The sequence below is a fragment of the Ambystoma mexicanum genome, chromosome 4p, assembly GCF_040938575.1.
Source record: "Ambystoma mexicanum isolate Mex_15411 chromosome 4p, UKY_AmexF1_1, whole genome shotgun sequence".
Classification (NCBI taxonomy): domain Eukaryota; kingdom Metazoa; phylum Chordata; class Amphibia; order Caudata; family Ambystomatidae; genus Ambystoma; species Ambystoma mexicanum.
In genome coordinates this window covers 1246151654-1246174380 of record NC_090927.1, presented here as the reverse complement: position 1 = coordinate 1246174380, position 22727 = coordinate 1246151654, and the positions used below count along the sequence as shown (strand labels likewise).

At 45.0% G+C, this 22727-nt stretch overlaps 1 protein-coding gene across 2 annotated transcripts in view; it reads left to right on the top strand.

Annotated features, from left to right (window-relative positions):
* The window catches only part of GNPAT (glyceronephosphate O-acyltransferase), a 796967-nt gene extending 774542 nt beyond the window's left edge, over nucleotides 1-22425 (top strand). Inside the window, exons 15-16 of one of the 2 annotated variants that reach the window (XM_069606907.1) lie at nucleotides 10683-10744; nucleotides 22129-22425. In XM_069606907.1, coding sequence (XP_069463008.1) covers nucleotides 10683-10744; nucleotides 22129-22172 — 106 coding nt within the window. In that variant the 3' untranslated portion in view covers nucleotides 22173-22425. The remainder of the gene's footprint in view (nucleotides 1-10682; nucleotides 10745-22128) is intronic. The other variant, XM_069606908.1, reaches the window with a different exon arrangement.
* Nucleotides 22426-22727: the final 302 nt, after the last annotated feature.

Here is a 22727-nt window from a genome sequence, read left to right as displayed (position 1 = left end):
CGCCTGAGTGAGGGGTCTTGTGGGAGTGGGACACCAGATGGTGAGACGTGGTATCCCCTTCCCTGCAACACCTTTACCCCATCCTACCCAGACAGATATTTATGAAAGAAAACAGACTAGCACCCGAGCCGTATACCTGACGTGTCCCCATACAATGGTGAGGCGAGGCCAGGCAATTACTGACCATCACACACACACACTGAGGCGGATCACAAGAGCACACTCTGAGCGAGGCAAAGCAAACATTGAAACAGCAGTTTAACGAGAGAAGAAAGACGGCAAAACAGAAGGGGATCACAAGAAGGGAAGTTCCCTTGACCTTTTTGACAAGGAATCGTTACTTTCCAGAAACCTCAAGAATAGAAAGTGTAAGACCAGGAAACCAGTCTGAAGAATCCTACATTGTGTGTCGGAGATACCCGGACCCTCCTGCATCAACTATCAAGCCAGGGAGAAGTGCCAGCCGCCTTGGTACTGTCCTTGGCTCCAAGAACAATGCAGCGTTAGTGAAATCAACACAGCCGGTGAGTTGGGGAGACCAATACAAGACCGGTCTGTGTTGAAGCCAAGGTTGCAAGCAGCAACATTGTATGACAGCTCTGGAATGAACATTGTTGAAACGCGTGTGATAAGCGACGCAAGTAAAGTTAAACTGCTGATGAGTGATTGAACTTAACCTTTGACAGAGTGGTAAGGCATCGCTGGGTGCTCAATCAAAGGTCTCTGTAAGGTAGCCAGCTGAGAAGGGGCACAAGTGAAAGTAAGAAAAAGGTTATATCAAGAAGAGACGAAGCAATTGTGAATCGAAGTGGTCCTGCGAGGGTTGGGCAAAATCCAGCACACAGTCAAAAACTTTGATTTTGATGAATTAGGAAAGTTTGGAAAAGTAGATGAATTTGGTCCGAGCCTGGCGTAGGGAGACCAATTGAAGTTGTTGTGTTAAAGTGGGTCTGAGAGTGGCAGAGGGGGACCAGGGGTGAACAGCAAATCAGCCGAGAAGGCTGTGCGTTAAAGTGAGTCTGAGCCCGGTGGGGATGGGGGGGGGGGGGGCAGGGGTGAACAGAAAATCACCGGAGAAGTTGTATATGTGAAATCCTCAGAAGAAAGGAGCTTTAATGTTTGTCGTGTTGCATTTGGCCCTCTGAAATAACAGACTTTGGCACAGAAGGCCCTGATGTTGAGGTTTTAAACTGCATCCTTGTGTTAGAGAAGCAAGAGAGGGTTCTAAGCTTGAGTGTGCCGCCTTGTCCCGTGCTGAAAACATGGAGAAGGGAAGCCGATGGCTTGAATATCACACAGCAGGGGGGTTGTCCAGCCTGGACAACCACCTCCACCAATCATGGCAAAGTGCGTCTTGGGTTTCCTAGGATACCCTGTACAGGGGGTGACTATACCCCTCCCTCACATTCAGCCCACCTAGACACCCAGGCGCCTAGAGGAGGGCTTCTTGGCAGAAGCCTACAAAAGACAGTGAACAAAGAAGGCAAACCTGGTTTGCCGCGCAAAGTAAAACACAAGAAGGACTTTAACAAAAAGAAATGGCGAATAAACCTGACCGGAGCCAAAAGAAAAAGAGTATTTGGTCAAGCGGGTTTAAGTTTGAGGCTAATATAATAGCCGAAAACAATACCACGTTTATATAGTATAATCGCGGTAGAAAAGTTAGGATAGATACCACTGCCACCAGCCAAGTCTAAATGTTAAAAGAGCGAAACAATGCTCTAGGAGGTACAGATAAAAAGGGCTAAGGATTAACCCTTTCCAGTACTCCATGTAAGATGGGGTGTACTGGATCTGTGGTTAAATGACTAAGTAAAGTTAATGGCAACTTTACCCTTTTCTGGGGAACAGTAGTCCGCCCCAGAAATGGAGTCGGTGGGAAGTGTAAAAGACAACCCTGAGTCACTGCACTGAAGGTGCTGTGTAACGCACAAAAGAAGGGGGCTACTGAAGTGGTGTACTCCAGAGCCCACAATCACAAAAACAGATGAAATGCACATGGGAAAACATGGGTAAGAGTGGGGGGAAAAGCTCACACTCTTACCAAGTGCAAAAAATTTACTCCAGATATCCAGCAAAGCTGCTGAGGGACTAACTATGTAAGGGAAATTAGCCATTAAATGAGAATTCTCCCTAACAATTTCCAAGTATGATTTTCTTACTGGCTGGTCCACCTATTAGCAGGGAAAGTGACTCCTTCCCCTGGACAGATTCCAGTAATGCCAATGGGGACAATACATATCCCCTGGTATTCTCCACTTCTACAATTGTAGTGCAATTACTTACACAGACTTTCCCCGGTCTCTGGCAAACTTGGTTTACTCTCCTTGGCGTGTATTGCCAACTTTAATTCAATTTCAAATCCCAAAATCACTGGGACAAGGAAATGTAGAGATTATCAGAACGCACGCGTGTCTCTGGCTTTCTGGATTTCCCCTATTCTTTATGCACCTTAAAGTCTCCCCCTGGGGTTTTCTTTGGTCAGGGATCGATCTATGGCATTTCCTGCTAACACAGAAGCGTTTAAAAAGGAAAAATAGTAAGCAAGTACCTTCTTACCCGCTCCATTCTAGGGTTTGCTGGGTTGTAGCAGCTGGTTGAAACTCCTGAGGCTTTGTTGCCTTTGTCCGTATTGGTGGGTTGATGGAGACACTTTAATTAGGTCTGGCACTTACCCCGATGTCTGCAACAACTTAACTTAGGAAACTACTTTGAGTTTCATTGCATCAATGTTTGGATCGTTCAACAGTGGTCCTTGGTGGGGACTCTCACCGGTTCTTTCATTGGGTTTGTCGCTCCGGCTGCTGTCAGCCAACTAAGTCACTTTCCTCTTGGTGTCCCTCTAAAAACCACACCGTCCCTGAGGTCCACCTTGTACCGGCGATAACTCCTGCTGAACACACCCTCTTTCGTATCGCGTTGTTGGCTCCTTTGTCGAGTGTCCTTTGCCCACGGCAGTGATTAACTTTTTGGTGCTTTCAGCTGCGAGCATGTTCATGAACGCTTTCCCCACTGTCTGTTGTCAGAACAGGGACTACAGCTGGGTGCTCCATTTCACAGATTAGCAGCGACTGTGATGTTGCACTGTGAACAGAGACTTGCCATCTTTCCTTGCTCGTGTTTCCCAAGAAGGGACTTTTATTGCGGAACGTCCTTTGCATTTCCCCTGTAATCTTTCACTTCTTCCTATGACGCCTGCCCGCTCAGCGTCTTTGTCGTTGTCGCACCCTCCCCTTTATACTGCTGTTTGCTTAATCCGCTTCTGTCCCTCCAATTTCCACTGTCTCTCGTGCTCCAACAACACTTCCGGTCTCTCCTGCTTCTGCCTCTCGTACCACTGCTACCACGACTACAACTGCTGCTATTACTTCTGCAGTGAGTACTCTTTTTGTCACTCTTGTGTTTTTATTGGATGAATGTTCGCAGTAGCTGAACAACAACTAGAAAGTTGCTGGTTCTTTTCCATTGCATCCGTGGAGGTCCTCCTCGTCGATGTTAAAGAATAGACATTTTCCACAGGACTTCAGTCTTGTCCCTTACTTTCATCACGAGGGAAGGGTTTCTTTGGGTTTGTAAAGTGACAAATTTGCACGATTGTTTGGAGCAGCCATTTTAATTATGACATGCAGAGAATGGAGTACCCATAGAAGTTCTGTGTTCTGATAAGTCTATGCAGTGTGTTATCAGTATGAAGAACGCTGAAACACTACTTGCCGAAAGGCGCAGTTTGCATCGGTTGGAATCTGCCATGCTAGGAATACTTGTTTACTCATATCATGACAAACTGAAAGGTTTAATTGCTGTTCCCCAGCAGCTACATTTCTTCATACTAATAACACATTGCATAGACTTTCATCAAAACACAGGACTTATCTGGGTACTCCATTGTCTGCCTGCCATAATTATGATAGCTGCCTACAGATCAATTTTGTTGAACACTGTTTTCATCTACTTAAGAATTTAGTACCTCTGTGGGGTACGATGTTCATTCATCCCACGTTTTTGTTTCGCAGCACTTTTTGGCGAAATATTTTGCCAAAACAAATCTAAATATATGGGGGTTAGGGGGTATGTAACGGGTAGGGTGGGGTGGGGTGGTGTATAGGGATAAATAATAGGGGAGGGGTTTTGGGGGGCGAAGAATGATAGAACCCTCTGTGGTACTCTAAGGTCTGCATGCAGTATTCTCATGGCTGCATGCAGTTCCAGTTTCTGAACACTGACCCCAACGGATCCCCTTTCTAAGCGATCACCAAAGGCCATACCAGAACTCTTCAATCTTTTTTGTGGGTATCCACAGTTACGTGCTCTGCCTTGAAAAGACCTATGGTCGAAATACGTTTTAGCTGTTCTTTGTAAACGTGCCAATTCACTCTTTGTAGACTTCCCTTGCACTGATGTTTTTTTTTCTCTCAGTTGAAAGACATTAAACCACACCTCTTGTTAACCATATCTTTTCCGCTTGCATTGATGCCTTTAGTATTTGGTTTCATTTGTTGCTATTGTTTTCACCCTCTGGGTGCAGGTCCTCACCCAGGCACGTGCTGCGGGAGGTAATTTTAGATGGGGGGGCCAAATGTGACCCTCATGCCCCCAACACAATCCTGTCTCGACCCTTGACCTGAACCCCCACTGGCATGTCCACATGCCAGGTAGGGTCAGGATTCGGGGTTTCATTGGGGCCTCAGGAGCCTTGCACTACCTTCCAGGACTCTCTTGGAGTCAGTCCTGGCGCCTTTGGCGCCAGGCTCATGTTCAGAATGGGAAACCTCCTTGAAGGGACTACTTTTCTTTGGGGCCTACAGCCAACATGGAGGCACCCACACAGTCTAGTTCCTAGAACCAGACTGTGCGGTACAGTGTTTTGGGGTATGGTAGCCTGGGAGTACTTTACCTGGAGTACTTTTCTAGAAGGCTATTTAAACCACACCCAAGCTACAGAACATGCTTCACATTATTCTGCAGCCAGCAGCGTGACGCTCACCCTATCCAGTGTCCTGATACCGGCGATCATCGAAACAACGGACCTGCAGAGTAAACAAAGAACATCATTATTAGACTCTTACTTATCTGTGAATTCCATCCCACGTCTGCCCGACGCTCGTCCATGCTTCTGCTGCTCGCGGTCATTCATCCAGCCAGCCATCAGCATGTTCGGGACACCGCGAACGCACCGGAACAAAGCAACCTGAAGGGAGACAGAGAAAGACAACGTCAGAACAGGTTACTTACGGCGTAAGCCTCACTCATCACGAGAACCTCACCTGGTTGGGCATCTCTAGGCCGGCATCGTTCCGGAACACCTCGCACACCAGAAAAGACCATTGCGACCTGAAAAGGAAGAAAGAGTACAGGTTAGCAAGTAAAAGACAAAACAGCGCTGCATTTAGCGCGTTACCTACCAAATCGTATTCCGGAAGGATCTCAATCCAAACAGCACGACACGCCGAACCTCTGCGCACCTAAGAGGGTAAAGAAAAGGCATTAACCACAAAGAAAGGAAGGCAAGGACAGTAACATATAAAGACTGCTGCAATAAGACCTACCTTTAAAGACACTTGAATGGGCTCGCACCAGTGAAGTAACTCAGTCGCTCAAGCCCACAGAAGACTGCGCACCCCTGCAAAGAAGGCAGGATGGAGAGCATAAGGTAAATAAAGGGGTAGACCTGCACTCATTTCCCTGATCCTTCAGGTATGGTATACAGTTATCAAAAGTCAGCCCGCACTGACTTTTTGCTTTGTGTGTGTTCGGAGCCGAGTGATTGACTGAGGTACCGGCATTGCAATTTCCCCACGAAGGAGGCCTCACGTTTTCCAACAAGCTTCATGAATGGTCAAGTGATTGATGCACATTAGGAAGATCCTGCTAGCATTACACGGGCCCCAGGGGGATCCATTGGGGGTCCCATCCTCTGGAAGATTTTCAAGTTGCACCATGGGTGCTTGTTCAAAATGTCCACTGATTCCTGTGGAGGATTAATTTCGACCGTCCCGTTCACCTTCCCTAGAGTTGGAACTTGGGGACTTACTACTGGCCCATATACGTTGAGAACAGGGCTGAGTATTCGCTCCATGCCCTACGTCACGAAGAAGGTCTCCGACCGAAACACGTGTTGATGCTTTTTTGTGAGAGACATCTGATCAAACTTGGTACCAGATATACGACGACACCTGATATTATGGACTGGGCCATTGTTTAATGTGATAACTGAAAACAATTGGTGTAACAATTTTTCCAATGTTTATTGATGTAGTAAACACTTGGGTGTTTTATATTTTAATGTCTGAATGAGTTTTGTATGTGGTTATGATGGTATAAATTGATTATTTTTTACTGGATTTTATGATATCAACATTGATTTTTCTTGTGATGAGTTTACTGAATAAAATTTCATATGTACTAAATTTAGCTAGTGTCATCCCATTCTACTGGTCCACTTTTTTTTATAACTGTAGTACGGAGAGCATGCCAGATATCACAACAAGGTGAGGAGAGGGCCAACTTGGGCGAACCCAGGGCAGGTGGGAGGAGACTGTACCTGATCTTAAATCCAGTCCTCCTGTGATTTCATGCCTGACTTCCATCGAAGGCACCACCTGGGATCGGGAAGGGGTCCAGGGCGCGAATCAAGCAACCAGGGTTGAGTGGCGTCCCCGTGGATATCAGGTGAGCGTAACAGATCCTCAGCACGAAAGCAGAGAAATGACAGATGTGCCTCACTTCTAGGCCCATCACCACAAACCTCAATGTATCACAGGTGTGAGAATGCTATTCACTCAGACAACCGTTCAGACCATACCCAATCGATGAATTGGACGATATGGAATGACATTGATCGAGCCAGTCGACTGACTGCAAAGCCAGAAATCAATGACATCATGAAGGAGCTGCATTATACATGAATTACATATTCATCTATTCATGATGTTACACGATCATGCACTAGTTTATTGCATATAGGCATGAAGCACATGCTTATGACCCATGCAGGAAAGAGGACAGATACACATACATATTGTTGTGTTCATATCTTTTGCTAAAGCTGAAACCGCAAGATGCAAAGAGTTTATAAAGTTAGCTTGCACATGCTCAAATGCTATTAGCATGGAAAAGCCATAGGGAATTATATAGAAGCTATATGTCTCTGTAATGGATGGCAAAGGAGAGACAGGCTCCGAGCACATGGAAAGGCTGACAAGATCACCGTAGGCTGAGGTGAGCAGAAACAAGACACTCAGCCAAGGACAAGTGGAGACGGAAAAGTTCCAGTTACCAACACAATAACCCACCTGCAGAAAGTCAGCCTAAAATCCTCATAATTACAGGCGAGAGGGCTTCATTTTGTGGTCTTGGCACACGTGACCCACCTGAACAGGAGAATGCCCAGTCAACCAAGGTAGACTAGGAGAGCCGTTCCCATCGAACCAAGGGAGAAGAAGCTACATGTGTTGCATCTGGGTGTTCAACTGAATGCACTCTTACAGGCTTAGATGATCAGAGAATGGCAACATTAGGAACACTTTGCACCTCCACGTTCATTCCCATTGCCTTGAAAAGTACACTCAGTCCCAGGGTTCCAAGTATGGGAGGACACACTTGGACCGATCTAGATTCACATTTCACATGGGGATAATTTTTTGCAAGGGCTAAAGATCTCTCTGCGACCCTGCCACATTGTAGATTGGATACAGACTAGTAGGGATGGTCTTAAGAGAGGCATGGTTATCCGATCATAGGAATAACCTAAAGATTCTCTATATGTAACTTGCTCAATCTGACCATTGTAATCGGCTGATGGGTTTCTAGGGTGGAACATGAATTTGTGACTCTCACTGGGATAGAATTAGGTGACACATGCTTGGAAGATCAGAGCTCTGTGGAATATTGTTTTTTTTTCCTGGTGTGATCCATGTCATTTTTGTTTTGTTAATGAAAGACAGTAAACTTTGCCCCATGGCTGAGTCTCCCGTTCTTTGTGGCTGGGAGTCGTTCATGGGTCAGAGTGTTCTCTACTAATAATTGGGGCAACTGCTAGAGGGCCACGCTGTACAAAATTGTATCCAAATTTGCATAATTGTAGAGGTTATTCTCTAGTTTATCGCCCACCACTCGCTACTCTTCTTTACAATCATTTGTTTTCAGTCAGTTGAATTCAGCATTTGCTATTTACACAATATATGCTAGCCATTCCAGTGTATTCATTGAGAGACACTATGTCCTCCATATCCAAAGATGGAATATTTAGAAGGGCCTATAGATGTTTGGAATTATTACTAGCAGGAATAAAGGGCAGTTCTTCAGGAGTTGTCATAGCGGTTGCCTATTGTGCCTACTACTACAGTTCTGTGCTTTCGTCCACCCCTTCACAATTTCCCTCGCTTCAGTTGCTGTCAATAACATGATTATATTTTCTCTGGGGGGTGGTCCTGCTATCTAAATTACCTTTGCAGGATTGACACCTGTTAAATAATTGGATGTCACCTGTATCGTAGAGCATTAGGTGTGAAAGCCCTTTGTAGCATAGTGAGGAACAACTCCCACCTCCTTTAGCTTGGAGATTCCTTAATTTATTTGTATACTATGAGCTTTGTGACGTGGCCCCATGCTTGAAGTTCGTGGATGAGACTCTGTTGACAAGGAGGCTGTGGACAAACACCTGCTCTGTGAGTCACGTCCTGGGGACCGGGAGAGCTTGAGGGGGTGTTATATCATGGGTATCATAGAAAGAATGCTGCCAGGCATCATATAGTTTGCAGAGCTACTACGAGGACCATCCACAATTTATCTAAATATGAGACTTGGTTCACTGAAATGCAACAGCTTGCAAGCACAGGATTCACAGCTGTCCATTGACCTTGCACTTTCCCGCTTATTTGTCCCTGGGCTGGCCAGAATCCTGAAGTTGTATGCAACTGTAGAAGGCAAGAGACTCCTAGCCATGGTCTAATACCAGTGCAAGTGTCTGACACGCCATCTGTGTCAAGGGGACCCAATTTACCAGGGCTGGTGGTACAATTTACTCCAAGTCCTGATGCACCAATGGAATGGGGCACTAACAATGTCCAACCCAATACAAGAACGACTTAAATAGGTAGCAAGAAAGAAGTGTTGGACACACAAAACCAGAGACTGAGAGACTGCCTCCTAGAAAGTCAATTGTTGAGGCCAGAGAGCAAAGTACTGGCAACAACAGTCCTAAATAAATGCTGATTCTTGTTCATACATTACAGAACACCATCCCACAAGCTCAAGTCAACCTAATCTCACTGTTTTTCTGTTGCATCCTATAAAGAAAGTGATCCAATACTTTGGCTTTCATTTGTCTGTTGACCCTTGGCGTTGACATTGGGCACTATAAAAATGTAGGTCTTCTAATATCTATATGCAGCGTATTGGCACTGCTTTTCCCAAGTTTGTCTTACTCCCTAGTGTTTCCATTGTGCTTACCCCTTCCTTTTGTTGTCTATCAGTTGTATTCATCGTTGCCTTAACTCTAGGGATTATTGGGATCAGAACCATAGCAATGCAATAGGAAGTGCAGCTCTCACCTCTGTAAATTGTCAGACTTTGCCTGCCCGAATAAACAGATTTGGCCGGGTCATGCTTTTAAAGTAGTCGATTTAGCGGACAGCCTTCATGGTCTAACCCAACCCCAATGCTCTCCATCCCCCCTTAGTACAACTGCAGTTCATGAACCCTGACCATCACATGGAGTAGGGTGGGAACGAAGACCCAGCCTCTTGGTTGGAACAAGGCCCTGATAATGATGCTGCTGCCCTGGTGTGTGGGAGAATCCACTTCAACCCACATCCATAAGAGACTCTTAATTGAAAAATGCTGCTGTCGTGCACCAATACACCATGGCTGCAAAGACCACAGATAATGTATTTGTAATATTTTTTCCAAGAATGACTGTGTCATTCTTGTGGCATAATCATGGGAGCAATCGAGAGTCAATTGAAGTCAACCTAAATAAAGTAACAACTATGTGCGCCAATATACATTAGCCGCATATAGCCTGTGCTGTTTAGCCTACCGTTTTCCGTCCTCTCGACACCACTTTGCTGGCCAGCGAGCCTTACAGAGCTCTGCAGTGGACTTGAGCCAGCAACTCATTTAAAGTGTATCTTTTAGAAATTATTAAAGCAGTGTCTTTGTTTTTCACACTTTCTTTCATTCTCTACTTGTCTGTGCTGGCTTTACCTGTGACAGGTTTATATGGTGGTGTTTCAAAATTAATACTTGGGCGTTGAGGCTTTCTGCTGGTGAATTAACTTTTCAGTCATCTTCATTAATAGTTCTATAACCATAGCTTGACTGCAGCGTAGCTGAAGCTGCCCGAGGAGTATTTGGTGCAGCAGGTGTATCGGAACATATTATGATATTAATGTGCAAACTGACCTATGCACTGAAACAGATTTTGTGTGAATGTGGGTCGGTCTCCAATTACCTGGTGCTTAATGAGTGTTTGTCGCCAGCCGTGCATAAATATACAAATCAATTTTTGTTTATTGGAGTATAATAATGAGATTTTCTCGGTTCCCTGTAAAAGGGGGCAGGCCGCTCTTTAGGCGTTGCCATGCATGGCAGTTCCTAAATCATCTTTATAAAGGCTGTTGTTTGTTTCATTATGTACAAGGTTGAAAGATATTAAAATCCACTTCATACATTTTACACAGGGCCAATGGATGTACCTACTTTGTCAACAAAGAAGCCGTCCGTAAAACAGGAGATACTCTTGGTAAGTGTACCTCATCTTTAAATGGTTTGGAGATAATTAAAAAATGTATAATGTCCAAGAAGAACACTCTTTTCCTGCTGCATTTTTCAAAGACAAAATATGTTGTGTGTTTGCATACTACATTATCCATATGTTCCCTTGCATGATATACCACCCATTGCAGGCTTCCTACTACTTTGTGAAAACATTATTAACCCTTAGGTGGGTACTTGCTCAGCTAGGTATATGGACAGCGTTTGGTCTTGATCACCATCTGAGGATCTAGCATGTGTTCCTCCGACATTTGATCTGAAACCCTACTGTTGGCCTGATCGTTTTTCTGTAATCATGGATCTTGTTTGCTAAGAGGAGTGCCTACATATGTTTCGGTCTGTAGTTCACACAGTCCACTTGGTTTACTTCTGCCCACTCTTCGAACAGAATTCTCTTCATGGGTATAGACCTGAGATGTCCTTTTCAAGCTGGAATGGGGTTTCACATCTGTTGTGCACCAGTTTGTTCAGGGATGTTTTTCGACTTTTCATCTCAAACATTACCAGAAGAATGGCATAGCTCCAGGGTAAGCCTAGAATTACTTAGGGGATCATAAAACATACCCTTTGTTATCCTGTTCTTGATCAAATTGTTATGTTGACGTGTAATGAACCCCAACCAAGCATGTATATCATTTGATGAGCCACTGATGTTAAAATTGTTCAGTGCCTATACATTCTGTTCAACCCAAATTCTAAAACATATTAGCCACTCCAATCACCAGTACTTACTGTCTGGTGACTCGTGTATGTGCTAAATAGTTGCTTTAGATCGGTTTTGCCAACCATAAGGCAATGTTTGTGCACATTCGAACATAATGTTCATTGCACAGATCATTTTAATTAATCCCGTTACCTGCTCTTGTAAACTGTAGCATGATGTGGTGATAGCACATCAGTCTAGCTTGTTTGGAACAACTTTAAATATTTGCCTCTGGATTATTGATTCTCTACATCACTTTCCAGAGCCTACTTTTTCATTTTACAAGGAACAACAGCTCCCCCATACAAAACAATTATCAAGATACTTTGTTCTAGATGCTACCATGTAGGAAGCATTACTTTTTTCACATGCAGTCGCCACTATAGCCAGCATCCGTGCATTCAGAAGTATACAGGGCCAGTAGCTGCTTGTCAGTCCGGTTAGGGCTGCCCACCTTGTATGCCACGGAGCACAGGGGTGATAGCTGTTCGCACCCCAGGGCTCCATCCAGTGTGGGAATAGTTTGAAAGTCTTTATTTTTTTTGCTCAGAGATAGACTTCTTGCATATTGTTCATGCCCTTTGTCTTGTTAAAATGGCAGCCACAATAGGAAATAGGAGCAGGACTAAATCCTTCTATTTCTATGGCAGCATATAGGACGGTGAGCAAGCATGGTGGCCTGGTGGAGGAGGCCACTGAAGCCGTCCTGTATCTCAGCTGGGGAATGTGGGATGGGAGGGCTTCCGAGGGAGGCGGCAATGGCGACCTCTGGGGAAAGGTCCCTTTTGGTCTGGAGATCATAGCAGCTGAAGGATATTTCCCATGTTCCAAACTACCTGATGGGCAGAGTGCCCTTCCCTGGGTGTGAGTGGTCAATTTTCTGACTGTCCAAGTGTGCCATTAGGAGTGTACACCTAGTCCTTACACCCCGAGAAGATGGACTTTCTCAATACTGAATGAGACCTGGATAACTCATCAAGCTTGGTCTCTAAAGAGTTTGCTTGGACTGGTACTAGACTTTATGGCAGTTCAGATTTGATGCCAATTGTCTTGTAATACCCAAAGGTCATTTTTGCATTAACATATGCTGATCTAGCCTTACTTTATATATTTGTTTATTGATAATATTGTATTGAGGCAAGAGGCCAAAAAGATATTTTGACGAGTAAAGAAGTTAGGATCTGGAGTTAAAACGCTAATGGTGGGTCTGTCCAGGTAAGACCAGGTTCAAAATCGGTGCACCCTTATTGATGTGATTCTTATCACCCCTATCACCAGAGCCCTCCCTCCACCCCCAATGGGAGTGTCCAAGTCCCCTCCCCCCAGAAGGGGCTGTGATAGCAATAGAGATAGGGAAGTGCATATATATACCTGTCACTGCGCATCGGTAGAGAGCAGGCAATCGACCCCCTGCAGTGGGTGACTGCTGCTCATTAGTGCTGCACAGGAGAGGCTTCTAATATCACATTAATTATTGAGTCCACTGCTCATACCTTCCAGTAACCCTTTGTGTATCAAAGACATGCACCATATGTAACATATCAATATTTATTTATTGCATTTGTTACACGCCCAAACCCCTAGGTATCACAGCGTTGTTTACTTGGAAGCTTAGCTGGTTAAAATTATGTTACAATACAGACAGAAATGTACAGTGATACAGTAAAATATTACATGCAAAAAGTGGCGTGGGTGCCACGGGTAGGAGCACTTAGGCTAATACTAGAGACATAAGACATGCCTAGTTGAATTGATCAAATAGCCAAGTTTTGATACGCCTCTTAAAGCGCTGGTGTGAGAGTTCATTTCTAATGTGCATTAGATAAGGTGTTCCAAAGTTTGGGTGCAGCTACTGGGAAGCTAGGTCCCCCCCCCCCCGCACTGTAACTTTTGAACCTAGGGACATTCAAGTGCATGCTGGATCCGGATCTTAAGGATCTAGTTGATATCTTTGGGGTAACACAGTTGTTCAGGTAAGAGGAGGCTTCATTGGTAATACATTTATGCGCAGTGATCAAAGTCGTAAATGTAATTCTAGCTTGGACAGGGAGCCAGTCTACCTCTCTCCTGATGTGGGAGATATGTTCATTCTTTTTGAGTCCAAAGGCTGCCTGTTGGGCTTTGTTCTGTAGCAATTGCAGTTTGACTAGGTTAGTCGTTATGGTTCCTAGTAGGAGGATGTTACAGTAGTCTAGTTTTGATAGTATGAGTGCTCGAGCTAGGGTGACACAATTCTGTGGTGTGAGGAATTGTCTAAGTGATATGAGTTTGGAGGTGTAAGCGGTAGACGAGGATAGGGCGTTGATATGTTTGGTCATAGTGAGATTAGTATCTAGGTAGACGCCCAGAGTTCTTGTCTGTTTGAGGATAGGGATGGAGGTCTCGTCAATGGTAATGGCCGAGTAGTCTGAGTGTAGGGATTTTAGTCGGGCGGGCGAGCCTACGATGAGGATCTCTGTTTTTTCGTCGTTAAGACACAGACTATTGGTGGCCATCCCAATTTGTATGATAGCATAGATCTTATTGATGGTAATGGAATCTTGTTAGTGGCCTCCCGTGATGGGGATTAGGATCTGTATATCGTCAGCGAAGTTTGTGTAAATGACTCTCATTGCGTCAAGTGCTGCAGATAGAAGTTTGGTATATGCGTTGTACAGTGTGGGAGATAGGCAAGAGGCTTGAGGGACACCTAGGGGTACTGTGATGGGGTCAGTGCCCTCATCACCAATAAAAACTCTAGAGGTGCGATCCGACAGGAAGGACTTAACCCACAAGGTGGCATCAGAGAAGTTAGTTTTCTGATAGTGTAAGGCATAACTTGTCGTGATCTACCAGGTCAAACACAGCTGACAGATAGAGTAGGAGGAGGATGCCCAAGTTGCCAGAATTTCGAATTATATCCATCTGGATGTTTAAGTCCAGTAGTGCTGTTTTAGTACTATGCATAGGCCGGAAGCCTAATCAATCAACTACTTGTATTACGTACTTTCCCCCAAGGCATCATGGCGCTTGAGCGGACAAAATCCGAAGGTGAGGGGAATCACAAACAGAGAGCCGAGTTTACCGGAAAATAAATGTTTACGGATGTGTTTGAAAGATAGAAAGTCCTCATTAGTCCTTAGATGGATGGGCAAAGAGTTCCAAAGTTTAGGCCCTGCAACCGAAAAAGCGCAGCCACCCAACAGCTCTTTGCTATATTTAGGTATGTGCAGAAAAGCTGCATTTGAGGATCTCGGGGAAGGGACTGGAGTATATCTATGCAGTTTCTCCTGAATGGCAACCCATCCTTTGCTATTCAGTGCCCGGTGCATAATGCACAAAGCTTTAAATTTGACGCTGGCTTCGATCGGCAGCCAGTGAAGAGATTTTCGGACCCTCGTCACCCCAACTCTAGCCGGAATATGTGTAGCCAGGCGCGCTGCTGCGTTTTGTTGCACTTGCAGGCGCTAGATGAGAAAAGATGCTTGTGCCGAATACATAGAATTACAGTAATCAATGCTTCCATTTACACATGCTGCCACTATCTGTGCATGGAATTTTTCCAGAACGAAGGGAAGAACTTTCTTCAGCTGTTTGTTTGACAAACCCTGATCTGCATGCTGTGTTGACCTGGACCTCCATAAACGGAGATTATGGTATCTTCATACCCAAATTGCAAACCGTTTTGACTGGTTTAGGCAGGGGGCCCCGCATTGCCGGCCAGAAATCATTGGTCCATTCCCCGGACACCATGGCAGGCCAGAGATCAGGATCTCGGTCTTCCCGCTGTTCAGCTTGAGCCAGTTTGACTCCATCCAGACCCAAACAGATTCCAATCTTTTTGTTAATCTAACACTCACGTCTGCCTGCTTTGGGTCCAATCTGAACAGAATTTGTGTGTCATCTGCCTAAGAGAAGACCCAAAAACTGACCGAGTGGATGAGAACCATCATGGGGCAGATATAGAAATTAAAAAGTAAAGGGCATAATAATAATAATAATTTAGCATTTATATAGCGTTAGGAACCCTCCGGCATCTGAGCGCTGCTTATTATTACCCACGGTCTGTGGTGCGCACGGGATAAGGCTGAGCCTGTGGAATGCCACAAGTAACTGCAACCAGAGATGCGCGATAGGTGTAAAGTGAGAGTATTTGAGAATGTGAAGCCAGAAAGGCACTGAACAATCTAACACTGCCACAGAGAACCCTGCCTCCTCTGGCCTCACTATCAGGATCCCATAATCGGTCATATCGAAAGTGCCGACTGGTCCAGAAGAATGAGGCCTGCCGTACTGTCCTCACCTCTGATCATGGTAAGGTCATCAATCACCGATACCAAGACCGATTCGGTTCCCATTAAGGGGCAAAAACCCAATTGGCAACTGTCAAAGATGTTTTTACCTTCCAGGAACGTTCTCAGTTGAGGGGGTCACCACTGCTTCTAAAACCTTCATAAGGAAGGGCAGCAGTGAAATAAGCTGATAATTTGCCAAGACCGAAGTGTCTACGGTAGACTTTTTCAATAACGGTATGACCAGGGCTTCCTTTAATTTGAAGGGGAACTTGGCTTCAGATCAAGGATGAATTAACTGCTGCAACCAGTATATCATAAAAATCCATTTATGCCAATTTAAATAGATGCAATGGAACGGCATCAAGAGGCAATGTCGATTGAAGTCCTGCTTCGTCTTAATCATTTCCTCTCTATTCGTTAAAGCGAAATCAACACACACATGCTAAATTGCGTCACACACACCAACACCCCCATAGCCATACCCACACATCAAAAGTGAGACAATAGCCAATTTGAGGATGCAACCTGCAAGTGCCATGATTCGGAGCTAAAGTGCAAATGCCAACACATGTCCACCAGGATCACAAACGCTACAGGAAAGCAGACGAAGGGACGTTGCATTTTATGAGGCCAGGTCAGTTCCCAAAAAAACTGTTGGCTGTTTGAGCTATGGCCAGTTATCGCTCACATGTTCATCAACGTTGTGCCACATAAATTACTTGTTATTCAGCTGCAGCCAAAGCTTGAAAAACAAAAGCATTTAGTGCAGTAGAGAGTGAATGCACATTTGACTTGCTGCAGTCACCTGTGAGCTGGCTACTCATTTTGAGGACTATAATAATGTACGATTGCTATGCAGGACAGTGTGGTGCAGCAGCAGTCTACCAAGGATAGCCCCATATGACCCAGGCAAGCCATGGTGCGAGATTGCTCATGCATTACTCCCCCTAAATAAAACTCCACCTCACAGAACCCAACATGCAGGCAGAGACCCTGCAGGTGCGAGCAGCAATACCTGAAAACCCCAAAGCCAGCAGAGACGCGGACTAATGCTGGGCAGGCTAAAGACAAACCGATCAGCCAGAGTTGATGAATTGCAAGTGGTTCCTGGGAGAACTGGGTAGGCTTCTTGTCGGATGGTGAGCTGGGTATGGTGTCTATTGGGCGTTGTTGGAATGGGTGAAGAGCACAATATTGTGGACAGTTTCTGGAAGGGATTGGAATTCAGGGTCTTTAAGGGTGTGTAGTCTTGGTTGGTAGTTGTGGCAGTGGAGCTATGTTGCCAGTGAACTTAATGATATGCGTGCTACCTTTTAAGTAAAATACAGACTACATTCCTATGCATGGCTGTTAAAGTGCATGTCGGTACATGCTACCATTGCTGTGTAGCAAAAACAGACATCTATTGACTCGTCTGTTTCTAGTTGCTGTATAGCTGCTTGTGTTGGTAAACAGCTGTGCAACATTGGAGGATAATCGCCATTGTTTTAAAGTTTTTCTATCATTGCCTTGTCACAACAAACTGCTGTATTGAGCAATACAATTACATGCTAGCCCTATATGACACACGCATGATGTTTCTCTTTTAGTGCCCCCTGTGACGCATGTAGGCACTTGAACAGCAGCTTCAACAGTACCAGTGGACTATTGATGAGGTTCTTAGTCCTCACGTGCAAAGTTGTATTTCCAGTTTAGGGACTCAAGATGGTGTCGTGATTGAGGGCCTTAGTGGACACCAACTGTCACCGGTGGATTGACCGTAGTATCGGACAACATCGTTTTGCGAATCTTTGCTTGATGCAAACCTAGGATCATAGAGTATGTTATGCACTGGAACGTTTTTCTTTTTTTTAAACTTTTCTTTATTGGCAAGGAAAAGTAGCTGGTGCATTACAGATAACCTCAACAAACCGTGTTACATAATAAAGAATAAGGACACTCAAGCATAGCATAGCATTAGCAATAAACCAGGTACATTCACAAGAGCGTATCGAGTCTAATAAGGCTGCTCTTAGTTCAATTTACGCAGCTGCCCCATCCGGCGATGGGGGAGAAGGTAGGAGCTCCAAGTCAGCCATACTGTTCCAATAGCTACAAAACTCTGTCCACATTTTTGGGGCGAGCACTCACAGGCAGTGTGATATAGTCCTCCTCACACATCTGTGTCCAGGTAAAAGCCCTTAACCACATTTCTAGCAAAGGGGGGGATCGCTGCTTCCAGCACTGCAGAATGCATCTCTTAGCCACTATAGCCCCCACATTCAAGAATCTAGCAACACGCTTTGCCCCAGTCCCTTCCCACGGCCCGAACAACACAGGCAGGGGATCCGGGGGTCAATCCGGAACCCCACCATCTCTGAGAGGGCCTCAAGCACAGCCTCCCAGAACGGAGCCAGCGCCCCACAGGACCAGAACATATGGGCGTGGTCCGCTTCGCTGGATCTGCATCTCTGGCAGACGTGAGGCTGATTTCATGCGAATTTCCCTACCACATGAGTATAATACAGGCGATTAAGTAGCTTATATTGCACACATCTAAATCTAGAATTGAGGGAGACCTTACGTGTGTGTGTACACATTTTCGCCCACATATCGTCAGTGATTTCCAACCCCAGTTCATGGCTCCAAGCGTCCCGAACCCTGTGGGATGATTCTGCAGACCGTGCTATCAACATTTTATACAGGGCGGACACTATGCCACTTCCTCCTGCAGAGTTAGCAATGTAGCAGATCTCAGGGGGTTCGTCCGGGTACGAAGGCCACATGTCTTGCACTGCCGCTCTGAGTCTAAAGTATTGCAGTACCTCCAGTGGTGACTTGGAGTGTCCTGGCCTCCATGTCTGCGGGGTGATGAATTTCCCCTCAGGGAACAGGTTGGAGAGCGCACGATACCCAAGCTCCAGCCAGTGTCGCATGAGGAGTTTATCATGTGTGGGGGCGAGGCCCGGGAATCACCATAAGGGCAACCATTTTTAGTATGGGCGGGGTTCGGAGTGGGATTGCAGAATCAGTTTCCAAGCCCTAATTGTGGTGGCCACTGGGTCAGCAGGGGCATCAGAATGATACGAGTGGAAGAGGATCAGGGACATAATGCACTGGAACGTTTTTCAATACAAACAATGCGCATTAGGAAAATAATGACATCTGTTTAGATCTTCTGTACATGTACATTTATTGTGCATTGATGTGTTCTATGTTTTCATATTTGATATAAACTTGTTTTCTGCTGCTTGTGTGATATGTTGTGCTGCTTGACTAATGTGATGTCCTGTAATCTCGACTTCTTCGCTGGTGCCTTCAAGTGCTGCTTCAAAGCAGAATGCACACTGCAATGGGCGTGTGTGGGGAGGTTGATGTTGACAAGAGACGAGGCCCAGCAGGGAATGCGGTGCTAGGGGAAGGCTACACCAATATGGAGTGGCACACAACAAGATGTTGAGTGAGATGGACTGACGAGCAAGAGGTGTCTCCAGACTACCTTCCCTGCTTCCCTAACCTATGCATACATTTCCCAAAAGAGGCCTGAACCAAATGCAATACACGGCAGAGAGCGAGGCACCAATGGCTCTGCCCGGCCCATACCTCCTCTTTTGTAAAGGCACGTTTACCTCTGGAATTAAACTGACCCTAGATTTGGAATGTTGACAATTTCCACAGGCTGCCAGATGCTAGCCCTAGTACTGTGAACCTACGTAGGGCAACCCCAAGCCCTTAGTTGCACAGCCGGTTATTTGGCAATCTTACTTTCAGAGTAGATGTGTTGTTGCTCCGGCACCATCTGCCACCAGCAGAGACCATGTGCACTCGGCTCTCCTTTCCAACAGTAAGCACACTGGATCTAGATTTTGCTGATTACTTCTTTCATTGGAAAGATGGGGGCTGTTTCTATACACATTGAGGGTTTGGGGAGTCAGTACACCGTATCTAGGACCTATCTAGCTCAGTACTTGTCTCCGACTTATCACTGACTTGCAGATTATTCTTTGGCCCTCCTCCACACCTGCCTCGTAATTTGGCACAGTGTTTTTTTTCCTTTCCTAGTCTCACACCTCTTATCAATATCCCATTTCTGCTGTTTCTGACCAAACGCCATTAGTGCCCTGAAAAAGGTTAATCTGCCATCGCTTTCTGTAGTACCAAGATAAGTATATAAATGCATGGAGTTACCAAACAACCAAGAATCTCCAAAGTATCCTCCCTCCAGCTGTTTGGGCTGCACCACCGATGTGTCACATATATATGCATCCAGAGCAGATCCTGGCATGCACATATTCACATGATGTAGTTGGCATTACAGTTACATTGGGTATTGATGGTAGGGCTCAGACATTTTCTGTGGTACACATGGCTCATTTGAGTATGGTTCATGTTAGTATAGGTATGTGGGGGTTCTACAGGGCACAACCGGTGTGCCAGCACATTGTGCAACTTTTCTTTGGCTGGCACGGCTGATGGGCGTATCTAGGGCATAGTTTCTCCACAGTAAGTACTGGATATCGGATGGCATCCTCTTCAGTATTCCCTAGATTGTATAGGATTATTTTTCCATTGACGCAGCATTGGGGGTACGCTTGTGCCTCCATCACAAATGTTTATCCTCATCCTGGGGATCCTACTATGCATTTACTTATTGGGGATTTATAGGAGGCTACGTTCCGAGCAAGCAGGTTCAGTGCCAAGCATCCCTCTGCCTCCTGACATAAAGTAGCATGGCTCTCCTGATTGCACTTCTGAACAACTGCAGTGGCAGCTGGTGTTCCATGGTATTCATTTGTTTGCTTGTTAGGCGCTTATACAGCAAATACATTCTGTTTCAAAGCACCCACAGGGCAACAGGGAGGGAACATGGGCCGGCAGTACAATGAACAATACAAAAAATACATGGGGGAGGCGACGGCCAAACATACTATGCCTTGTAAGTATTCAGAATGTGCAAGTGCAGAAAGGAAGAGGGCAGTGGGGTAGGTGCTGGGGTGTCCGTGCTCGAGGGTGACCCACAGATGAAGTGCAAGGTATTGTAAATGCTATGCGGCCATTGGCTGCGTTGGGTTGACAAGTGCAATTCTCCAGTGCGGAGGGTGTGCCAAGGCAAGTGCTAATGGAAGACAGAAGCTGTGGAGATTGGGTGTGAATGGTCAGATGGAGAGTATTTTACAAGAGAGTGTTGCAGATAGTGTGGTCACTGGCCCCAGACAGCCTTGTGGATGATGCAGAGGGATTTTAATTCGATCCATGCAGCGGCCAGCAACCAGTGGATACTTTTTAGGGCAGGAGAGATGTGGTACCTGGGCTTAAGGCTAAGGAGAAGTCTTGCTGCTCTATTCTGGTTTAGCAGAAGGGGTCGCAGAGTGGAAGAAGGTTGATTGAGGAGGAGACTGTTGCAATAGTCAAGCCTGAAGTGAACCAGGACTCTGGAAACATTGAGCTTCTGGGGAAAGTGAGAAATGGGAGAATTCCTTTGAGAGGGAAGAGTTGAAAGTGGGACTTCCTAGCAATGTCACGAGTGTGAGGGAGGAAGGAGAGGAGTAAAAGAGGCTCCAAGGTTTCTGGCTTCAGAAGAAGCAGCAGGAGGAGAGCCCAAGTTGGGAGGCCAGAGAGAAGGGAAGAAGGAGGGAGCAAAGGTACTGGCAGGGGAAATATTGCATTATTATGTGGGTTACTAGAGAGATTCATTTTTAAAGTGTATTCTCCCTACCTCCTTGGACTGGAATTGCCAACTTCTTTTAACTTAAGACCTACATTAGCTTGTTTTATCCTTTATTGCCTCAGGTTTTATGAAAACAGAGGTCCAGGCATAATATATATTCAATTTATGATTTAGTTTTGCAGCAGTCTTGCAGGCTGATGTACTCCCCACAGATATTTACCACTTCAACTTGGCAAATTTAAGATTTGTGGAATTGGATGGCTTTGTACCGCTTGCAGCATTTAGTTTCCAATGCCAGTACACACAGCACCCTTTGTGCAAAGAAGACCTGTATGTTTTTGCTTACCAAAGTAAGCAGGGTTGGGATCTCGTAGAAATCCTTTATAAATTGTAGTCCATGGGGGCAGTAACAGAATGTTCCTCGTGATAACCTGTTGCAACACTGAAACGTGCTTAGGTTAGTGTTTCCTTTCGTTTCATTTATTTTACGACATTTGGTCACACACCTAAGTACAACTGTTTTGCTTGTTCAAACTGATCACACACTGCTTTTCAGTTTGAGAGGTCTTTCATGAAACTGATACAATGGTACATTTTCTGTAAGAATAAAAACTCAAATAAATAAAAAAATTAAAATATAGCTAAAATGCTTGAAAACAGAAGCCGATATATTCTATAAAGGAGACATCATTCTTTTATACACCTAACTTTTGATTTGTGTTTCACAGGTTGTCGTGCAAGTACAGAAAAACTATTGGCTGCAAGATTGTAACACTATTGTGATCTACTGTGCAAGATAACAAGTTAACTGACGAGGTGAACGCCAAATTATTACCCAAGATGTGAAGCACAAACGGTTTTGACGGAACTATTCCAGCTTCCCCGACCTGTTAAGCAACAGTTCGTTTTTAGCTTCAATTTTATTAGGGTTTTTTCCCTAAGAACTTTTATTAATTTACCACTGATCAAAACACTTGTCATTTTGAATTAGTGCAATAAAAATCTCATGTTTGTCTTTCACCGTGCTCCAGGTCAGGACTCTGCCTGTCGGTCTTTAGCATGTTCTAACCCCTTTATACCATGTTATATTTTCACATTTCCCTTTTGCCTCTTTGAATCCCTAATTGTTACCTTTTGTTCAGAACGTTTGTTGTCCATCATGTTTTTCTTCTGTCTTCTAAGCGATCTTTGGTTTTTCTGTTTGGTAGTGAATATTTCTTGTGAAATTTGATATAAGGGTCTTATTTTGGAATGTTTAATACCCTATTTTTAAAAGAAAACTGTAGCCGTATTTCCAAATGGAAATTGACAAAAATGTATTCTAGTT